Source organism: Danaus plexippus, chromosome 10 (genome assembly GCF_018135715.1).
Source record: "Danaus plexippus chromosome 10, MEX_DaPlex, whole genome shotgun sequence".
Taxonomy (NCBI): Eukaryota; Metazoa; Arthropoda; class Insecta; order Lepidoptera; family Nymphalidae; genus Danaus; species Danaus plexippus.
The window spans coordinates 4,750,326-4,760,989 of record NC_083543.1 but is presented as its reverse complement, the minus strand read 5'-3'; the positions used below and the strand labels follow the sequence as shown (position 1 = coordinate 4,760,989).

Here is a 10,664-nt window from a genome sequence, read left to right as displayed (position 1 = left end):
TATATTACAATATTTACTGTATCCAATCGAGCTACTGAAAATGATTGAATAATTTTCCACGGTATAAATAATATTGTAACAGGTGCGCTAAAGACGAGCGTTTTAAACGCGTGTACAGAACAAACACGCTTAACTTATTGATAATATTAAGCTAATATGCTCAAACGTTATTCTGTCATTGAAGGCTGTCAGTTTTATATACCTCTGTCTATTCATTATGAAACAAGCTCCGATATATATTTTTTCACTTCTCTTCATACAAGTAAGTGTCCTGTGATTTTTTTTTCAAAGAAAAACATTATCCGTGCATTGTTACCAGTGTTCGTGTCACACACTACTATACACTATTATATATTATGAACAAAATCTTGCAAAATTATATAGTTGTCAAAATAACTTTCAAGTTAACTCCATTAAAAAAAATTTTAGTGGAAGTACCTAATTAAGTTTTTGCCTTTTAGGCCTCCGCTTCATTTTTCGATGAATTTCGAGGGGCGTTGTCCAATGTGGAGCGTGGCTTCGGAAAATTACTTAATGATGTTGTAATCGACGTCAAAGATACGTTACATTGTACCATATCGGCAGTTGAAGAGGTCCTTGCATTGAATGGACTCCTGGACGAAAGGTCAGATTATAACTACCGATGTCGCGGTGTTTCTCAAGCAAATATACCGAACGTACCCGATCACAGACATAGAGTTTTCTTTGAAGAACGCTTGCAATTTAATCAGCCAAACCTACAACCACCCGAATACACACTAGAACACATATCACAGGAGCTAGAAAATTCTATTAATAATGTTAATAAATCTATCAATGACATTTTGGGTAGACGTGAAGCGAATGGCAATTTAAATTCTATGTCGGAGCTACTTCAAGATGAGACGGATCGTTTGAATGAAGTGAGTGACTTATTAAGGCGGGAACTGGAAAATATTTCGGTTAATGTAAGGAGTGAAATTGCGAAACAAAATATGAATTATAAAAAGAATCCAAGAGATACGATCTGGGATGATCTGAATGTTTTACATGACATGAAGGAGAAAAGTAAAAATGAAACTGAAATTAACGAAATCAATCACATAATAGACAGAGTTGTGGACGAACTTAATGTGACATCGAACCAGAAAGAGCTTTCAGAGACAGAGAAACTAGAAGGAATAAGGAAGAAGTTAAATAAGTATTCAGAGGGAAAGCAAAATAATGTTCATGATGACATATCGGTGTGGAATACAAAAGAAATGACACACAATAAAGACACGGATAAACAGATTGGGGCGTTTGAAGATTTTGCACAAAAAACACTGGAGAAAAACAACATTCAACGAGTTGATAATAATATTGAAGAAATTTTAAAACAGGAGACAACCCAGCATAATTCAGATAAATCTTTGTTTAATGCCTATATGGCTACTGATAGTTCTAGTCCATTTTATGATCCCAATTCAAAAACTGATACAAAAGAAATTGTAGATGATGCTAAAAAGATTTTAGAAGAAAGCATCGAATCGGAGAACCTTATAAACAGTTTTTTCAATGAACAGAAATCATCTGGCGTCGACATGTTTAGTAACACAGGAATGTTAAATTTTGGTTAAAAAAAAATTAATATGTTAATTTTATATTATAGTATTTAAAATATAAAGTAAGGGGTAAATATTAATTAAAAAACAATTTATCTTATAACAGTTTTATTAACAATATAAATAAATAAATTACAAATTTACTTTCCTACAATTGAGCTGCGCTACTCTACTGCGAGCAGTCCAATACCATTAATTTTTTTTTTAATATTATAATATAGGTACTCTAAAATTTCTAAATACACGTTTTATAATACCCTTCATAGGGTCTATACTATGCACCAACACAGTAGACTTTGATCTGGAATTCGTTCTTAATATTTTAGGTTAAAACGTAATCTTAATCACATAATTTAATAAATTACTGTTTTCCTAATGTTTTCACGTTGCCATTAAGAATAATTAAATAATTTTCTATGGAATTTGATAAATAATATCAAATATAATCTAGTTATTATGTTATGCTAAGTCCTCAACCTCATTAATTAATTTAATTAACAAGAAAATAAAAGAAGTCACTTTATTGTTTGCGAATTAATATATATTTTTTTATATATTCAAATTCCTTTTTGTTTCTATGCTAATTGGCGTTTGTCACATTCTCTCTTTTACGTTTAATAATCCTATTATCAACATTTTGAAAGTATTGCGAGTTTTTTAACGAGAGCATAAAATTTTAAAAGCCATGTTAGAATGCCGAGTTCTTCACAGTACGAGTTTTTTTAGTCGCCACGCTTTCATAAAATTGAGCAAAGGTCTCTTAAATTAAATTTAATATTGTACTTATTATCATAAGGATCTTTTTACGTATTTCATGAATGATTTCAATTAAAGTATTATAAAACCGTTTATTATATAAAATCAATAGTAATAAATCTATTCTTAATTTAAACTGGTTATGGATGACTTCGTAAAGTTTGAAGATCTAAAAATTTCTTATAAGTAATAAAATCGTTAATTAATATTATGTACATGTTCTATTCTACGACAAGAAGAAGAGTTAAGAAGAATTGAAGAGATTCTAATTGAAGTAATTTTAAGATATTCTACAATGGGAACTTTTATTGGAATTTGTTTAAGACTTAACGTATAAACACAGCAGTGTTGCTATTATTTAATATAGGGAGAGGGGCAAGAATATTTTACTTCATATGATAAACAAATATATTTAAAGAGAATAATTGAGCAAGAAGGTATTTTTTAATATACCTACAGCCAATATGTCAAATTTATTATATTAGTGTTGTTATTAAGTTTATTACACTACGTAGATATTTAAAAGAAATTGTGTTTTATGTAAATATATGGCACGGAATCGAAGAAGATTGGTTACGTAACCAACAGTATATAATTTTAAATTATTGTATGTTTATTCAGCAAATTGCGGAAGGCGAGTAATGAAGAGATAGAAAATGTTAAAATCTGAACAACTTATATTTGATACCTCTTTATAGGTTCCCAAATTTTTAAACAATATTTTATCAATTCCAACACTTCGTTAGTTGAGGCATGATTTCTGGAATCAGAATGTATGCTTACCAGAACTTTGCATACACACGTACAGAAGGTTCCTCGTTTTTTATTCATTAATCGTCTCAAATTATATTGTTTCACGTAAGTTACAGGATTGGTGATGGGAAACGCTTTGTATGTAGTGTGACCAAACAAACTTGCGGTAAGATTACAGACAAAATTTATAAACCCAACAATTTGATCCCCTCCCAATATCAACACTAATGTATTGCATCGCTGCTATTAAATAAGTTATTGTTTCAATATTACTCTAATACTATAATTGCTACGAGCTGTAAGCTATCTACTGGTTTTTACTGAACACAGACAACATTTATTTGGTGGTTTCACATTCATTTGTAACTTCATATCTAGTCATTATTTTATAAATACAATATTTATTATAATGTCGCTATATTTATTTTACACGTGACCTATCATAACAATTTAACGTAGTTAAATATTATTGTAACACTTTAATGTAATGAAGCACCTAAGTAAAATATAATTTGACTTGGATTCAGTTTAACGTGCAAAATAAAAAAAAAGGGGGAAATGATCCAACCAAAACATATTAATTAATGTAAGAAATTCAGCGAATAATACATAAGTTAATTTAAAAAATAATATTAGTAACTATGAATTGCGTACGAGTTATGAAATAGGTTAAGAAGGGAAAGTACTGCGTCTTATACAAGACGGACATGAAGTTAACGCTGAAGAAGACTTGAATTAGCCCCTTTTTGCGAAGTGACTCGCGCCAACTTCACGTCTGTCTTATTAACAGTAGGTGTCGTGGAATAGAACACGTGCGGCAGGACGGGTGTGCGGTGGTCCAGCGAACGATCGTTCACTTTAGAACTGTAATTTGTTTGTTCTGACACTAATCATATTTACTGCTCGGTAATGAACATTTAGATGAATCAGGTTATATTTTCCCCTATTTGAAATCCTTATCCAATAAAAACTCATAACAAAACATTGTATATGTCGAAAGTAATTTAACGTCGTTTAAACAAATAGTCTCCGAACACCATTTAGTAGGCACATCGAATGATATTCCAAAATATAACACAAACAAATTACAGTATTAAAATTTATTTGATTACGACGGTGGCGGACACCTGACTAGCGAGGACGTTGCTATTTGATTGAAATGTTTATCAATGGGCACTCTGTCGTCATATAACGTGGGCGCTTGAAGGATAATGCCGGCGGTCCCAACTAAAACCGCCAAGGTAAATATCCATAAGAATAAACGATCGAGCACCATCGCAACGTATTTCCAATCTTCTTTGACCTGAAAATCACAACTGGAATTGATCGTCTCTCGTTTTTGGCATGTCAGTGACAAATTGAGTTGTCTTTAAATAAACATACAATTCAAGCGGAGGATTGGGCCTTGAATTAAGTTATACGGACTTTCCTAACTTAAATATACGTGAAACATTGTTTTAAGTTTGTTTCAACTGAAATTTATTTCATGTTAAACAGTCGTTTATGAAATTACACTTCTGATATTTTTATTTTGTTATTGAGAACACCACAATTTTACAGATATTTTATTAATAAATAACGTACTGGTGATTTAAATGAAACTAATATTGTTCGGATATACTACGCGTGTTTTATTTTTGACCGTGATCCCGGTTGCTGAAAAGTAACCGAAACGTCTGGAATATGTAGTTTTAACCAAAAATAAAATCCGCGTAGTATATCCGAAATATATTAGTTTCATGAAAATGAATAAAACTCGCGAAAGTTTTAGATCTCATAACGTTCTGGTGCTTTAAGAGTCGATGATTTAATAAGATATTACTTTTATATTATATAGATTTTTTTCTATATTTTCAACGTTACTTCAACAAAAGTAAAACGATTTTCTTATTTTGATTACCTAACCGTGTTAATAAAACCAAATTGAATGTTTGATGTCTTCATTTATCAATTACATATAAAATTTCTGTTTACCACACCTACTAAACTCATTTTATGGATCTAAAAGCATGGATATTATAAACCTCCTAAAAAGATAAATAAAGGGCTCGTGTTACAATTTTCATAACCGCGCGCGTGGTTACTCAAATGAAGTGTTTATGTTAATTAAAGGATAACTTAATGCTTATAAATATACGGACTGAATTATATAAGAAGGCATATAAAATTACGTCCAAAAACAAATGAAAACCAGTGATAATGTTTATATACCTTAGTTGAGTCTTCCAACATCCTAGTATGTTCTGCTATGAATCTCACGCAGAAACACGTTCTATGTACTTCAGGGGGACAGGAGGAGTGACTGAAGCCAGGCGGGGGCTCCGGAACAGGACTAAGAGCCTCCTCCTCGGGAACTGGTAGTGCTCCGCCCTCGCTAGAACCGTGGACAACGCAGCTGCCACCAAACCGGTTACTTTCACTTAACCTATTTGTTAAAGGAAACCATTTTATTTTCAAGTACCTTTGCAGTAGAGATAAATCAAACATTAAATAAGTCTCTTTTCAAGATTGTTTGGAATGCAGTAAGAATTATGTTATACTAATAATATTTTTTTACGATTTCATAAGAACATTTTCCTACAAATGAAAAACTTTAGATCCATTAGCTTTTATCAAATCAGACTATAAAAGGCTTAAGCTCTGGGGCCTCAAGACAAAGGGTAGAGCTTAAAGTAGGGAGTTAATTAGGACCTTTCATCGTGTAATTTAACGTAGGCTATTAAATATTAAAAAATATATATAATAACCAAAAATGCAAGGGATATTTAAGATTTTTAGTTCAACAAAATTTTTTGTTCACGGTTTTATTTATCAAGATGATTCTACACAAAAATTATCAAGTTATTTACACGCTCTAACTGAATGTTAAATAAAATAAAATATTTACGTTATTTCGTCTATAATGGAAGATAAAGACAGAGGTAAACAAAGTTATTACAGTAATATTGTTATTTTTAACATTAGGTCATTCGTTGTGTCTAACAATTTAGGAAGGTTGTAAATTCTGAAGTTTTATTGAAATGAATTTTCTGTGATACATGAATATGAAGGTTACATGTCACCAAAATGTTAGATCCAAGTGGGAAACGGTCTAACTCTATTTGACAATATAAAAATGTTATCGATAGGTACACTAACATTAAGATCTTTATTTAAAAACCTATCAAAGTGAGAGATTTTTAAAGCCATTTGCAATATTATGCAATAATTAGTCGTTCAAAAGTAAAGTAGAGTGATGAATTCCTTATACCAAGGACACAAAAATAATAATAAAAAACTAACAAGCTAACTGAAATGAAATATATATAACATTATAATATATAAATTGCTGTAAGAGGCGTTGGTATACAAAACATTATTAATTAATTCATGTAAAAAATTATATTTAAGAAAGAATCTATTACATCATCGTAAAATTCATCAATCATAATATAAGTTTACTAATACAGACTTACAAATATAAAAAGATAGTTTGTTTATTAAATATCTTTGATGACTATAATTGAATGAAATCCTCACCCCGATTGCACGTATGTGGTATGCGTTAAGTCCTCCTTGCTTGGTGTGCGAGTGAGAGGTCTGGTGGGGACAGCTGGAGGTGGCCAAGCCCCAGGGGCACAGCAGTCGTCATCAGCAGAAGCTAGACGATAAGGATATAGAGGTCGGGCCGCGCCCCCACAACGAACTACCACTCCGCAAGTTGTGAAACGGGATCTGTTTCAATATTACTTAAATGACACATATCTTGTAAGTTTTGACGTGTTATGTATTATACATATATAATGAGTTATATTTAAGTTTATATCAAACAAGTAATACGTAAATTAATGGAACATTAATACTTTAATCGTTAATGAACAGCAGTTCAGCTATCATATACAAATTCTTAAGCAACTCAGTAAAAAAAATATTTTACTTTTACTGCGTTGTGTTGTAATACTTTTTGATGTACATAAAATTTCTGTGCATTTATTTCTTCACATTAATAGTACGACAAAAATATTTATATCCATTAATAAATCATATTTTGTACACAATATCGCTACATAAATGAAACCGCTCGTCACCAGATGAACGTAAAAGCTCGTGAGTTCATACAATTATTCATATTCGTAGGGAACGTTTGTATCTATCATAACAACAATAGATTGGTAATGTAGGCCCTTGAATATTTTAAGAAGCTGTATTCAAAGCTGGAGTCGTTTGCATAACGATCCGTGGCCGCAGCGAGACGGGCCCGTCTACTGTCCTCATTATAATAGATCATCCGCAAATTGAATTACAATCAACTGTTGTATTGACTCGGTCAGCGGTCGACGGTCATCCTATGCTGTCAAGTTTATTTCACTTAGTTAAACGTTTGTATATATTTAATTATTAACACAGATTTTATTTGATTGTTCATGCTCATTCAATTAAATTTATAGAAAAAAAATACTTATCACGAGCATATCTATCAAGTTTAATTAAAAAGTATGTTATTTTGTGTAAATTTTTTTCATAATCGGATTAAAGATAATTTCTATATGGTTCATCCAACACGTTCTTCTCATTTGAAGGAAAATATAGACAACAATATTATAGGAAGAAAATATAGACAACAATATTATAGGAAGAAAATATAGACAACAATATTATAGGAAGAAAATATAGACAACAATATTTTATCCTTGCTTTTAGGTTTTTGTTCATATTCGTGTATTTGGAAACCATGATTGTGATAGTAAGTGATAGTTTATTACTAGTAGGTATGTATATAAAATATTTACAAGCCGTCCATACCATTCCAAGGCATATTTTATTGCAAAATATCACAAAAGAACTAACAGAGCATTATCTTTCAGAGCTATTTTTACAAAGAACTGCTTTTTACTCTAGCATTTGTTAAAAAAGTTCTCTAGAATATAAAAATTTGAACGGCATTTTTGATATAAAAGGAACGGAGTGCAGTTTGAAAGAAATATATTTCCAATTTCGTTTACGGATTTATTGTTGGTATATTTTATATTAAATACGTGTCTGTCAATGTGCTGTCCGTCTTGTGGTAAATCATTACAAAAGATCTTACAATTTATCTCCTCGGGATATTGTCAGTATTGTATTATAAAAAAATATTTCTTTTTTACAAAAATTCATTGATTTCTATTTTGAGCTATTTAACTACATTGATACGTAAAATTGATTTGATAAGAAATGAACTATTCGAATACAGAGACAAATAATTATGCAGAAGTAAATACAGATCACTAAATATAAAATTTCTCGAGAACAAAAATTTCAAATTAAATATGATTTGTTAACCGTACTTAGTAGCAGAGTAAAAAAAACATTAATTTAATCAGTGAACACATAATATAATAAAGTTGTTTATATATATTTTTTATAACCCACCTTGTTGTATCGAATTTGTACTGAGGTCGTTTCATGAACAACAGTCTGGGCAGGATATGTATGAAGACTCGTTTGACCCACGGCGCCATTCTGTGTGTCTGGGGCGAGCGGAAGTGTACGTTCAATACCACCACCGTCACACATATGCTGCATTAAATAATTTACATTTAGCATCATTTATACATAGGATTATATATGGACTTGTCTATTTTGCCTTCCGATGAAATTAATCCTTATTACATTGTAAGGCTGGACTATCAACTTATGGATTGTGTTAATGTTTGCTACTTCTTAAAATTTTGAAATACTGTCGTTACCTCAAATTTCTTTTTACTTTTAGCTCAAAACTAAAATATTTTCCAGGTTCTTATACAATAAAATAAAATAAAATAAAATAAAATTGATCTCTCATGACGACGCCACGCATTGATATTCTATTGACATCAAAAGTAGTGAATTTGATTCTAATACTTGAAGCCATTATTACGTCGTGACCTCGTTACAGACTATTCCGAACGCCATTGGATACAAATTGTATTATTGGATTTATCAAGACCGGCTATTCTCGGAATATAAAAATGGAAAGAATACTATGCGTCCTCTGTATTCTTTATCTGTTTAGTTTTGACAGGTGCTGTGTGAGGTAGGTCCCTTTAGTTTCTTATTTATTTATCTTCATATTACTACTTACGCAAAAAAAGATTTTTTGAGTTAAATTATGACAAATTTTATAGCAAATTACTGGAGAGCGTATAGTCCCATAAAAGTAAATTATGACTTGATATTCAAATAATAACGAAGTTGAATTTAAGTACTCCGGAGTTGGCAATGGTTTGGGCGTAAAAAATACACCCCTTATATTTTTGTTGATACACGATATAATTTCGCTAGACAATGCCCGCCCTTTACTCAATTACTCATCTGATGCAGGTATAACGTTACAGAGAAGAATCCAGCCTACCAGGGACTAATGGAATGGTTTCGTCACAATTAAATCGCTGATATTTTCAGAATATCTCGCTGATCAATGGCTTAGAGTTGTTGAACATTGGAGTTGTTTTTTTTATGGCTCGGATTGCTCTTTAATGAATATTGAAACCTTATTTTTTTTTGGATGGATCCTAAAGATCACGATCAAGTGACTTATTTGTGTTCACTGTTAAACTTAAATATTCACAATATCTTTAAAAAAAAAGTTGCTATTATACAGTAGGTATAACAGCTGACATCTTATACGCTGCGGATCATCTAATAACTTATTTAAAATTATTACTTTATGAATATTCATAACATTCCGAGGTCGAAACCTTCAATGCACAGTATGGTATAAGCCCATCTAAATTGAAGCAGTTAATCAAGATATATAGCCTTAATCCTGCGGGCGGTAAGGATAAAATTATGTTGGGATGACCAAAGTCCCAGATAACTAAGTTTATATATTTATCTTTGCAGGAATTTTACCAATACCTTATATCATATCATTTTCTAACTAATTTCCACTGTGGAACCTAACGAAGAAGTATCCTGAACTTATACTAAAAAGTTATTTGCACTTTGAACTCCAACTCTTTATGGAGATTGTCAAAAAACTTCAAAAAGGGAGACTGACAATTTCCATTTTCTTTCAACATAAAGTTATGCAATCAAATATCTGGCAAAATGCCGAATTTTAATTTATATGGAAATTTCGTAGCTTGTTACCCGATTCGGCCACAGGTATTTAAATAAAGTTTTGTACGAATACCGCCAAGTTTAATTATGTGCTAGTGAAAAAATATTTTGACGACATCTTTATTTATATTTTTAGTCTTTAGAAATATTTGAATTTGAGTTCTTTCATTCAGATAGACCGTCATGTTTGTCAAAGTCAAGTTATAGCTCAACATTTTGATTGATCTGATTTCTCTTGTGCTCTTTGTGAGTCAAGTAGGCACTTGCTGTTCACGAAAATTTACATACTTTGCCACTTCAGCCGTAAATCGACTCTTACAATATTTGTAAAAGTTTTCTTCATAAAAAAAAAAAAACATCTGGGAATATTTATAATTTTTCACATGACTTAACCAACCAAGAATTTAGGAATGTGGTAAAAATTAACGATTTTCACTGGCTTTCAAGTTTACCTATTAATTATTTATCGATAAATATTATATTATATAAATAGATTTGTATCTGTTTGTA

At 30.9% G+C, this 10,664-nt stretch overlaps 2 protein-coding genes across 2 annotated transcripts in view; one reads left to right on the top strand and one right to left on the bottom strand.

Moving 5' to 3' along the window:
- Positions 1–150: 150 nt before the first annotated feature.
- Positions 151–1,666, top strand: LOC116766797 (uncharacterized). Its single transcript, XM_032656904.2, has 2 exons — positions 151–262; positions 462–1,666. The coding sequence occupies exons 1-2, from the start codon at positions 218–220 to the stop codon at positions 1,596–1,598; spliced, it is 1,182 nt and encodes a 393-aa protein (XP_032512795.2). The 5' UTR covers positions 151–217; the 3' UTR covers positions 1,599–1,666.
- Positions 1,667–4,177: 2,511 nt separating this feature from the next.
- The window catches only part of LOC116766798 (acetylcholine receptor subunit alpha-like), a 33,306-nt gene continuing 26,819 nt past the window's right edge, over positions 4,178–10,664 (bottom strand). Inside the window, exons 7-10 of the mRNA XM_061521731.1 lie at positions 8,484–8,630; positions 6,612–6,806; positions 5,304–5,517; positions 4,178–4,395 (exon numbers count right to left, since the gene is read on the bottom strand). Of these exons, the coding sequence (XP_061377715.1) occupies positions 4,201–4,395; positions 5,304–5,517; positions 6,612–6,806; positions 8,484–8,630 (751 nt within the window). The 3' untranslated portion in view covers positions 4,178–4,200. The remainder of the gene's footprint in view (positions 4,396–5,303; positions 5,518–6,611; positions 6,807–8,483; positions 8,631–10,664) is intronic.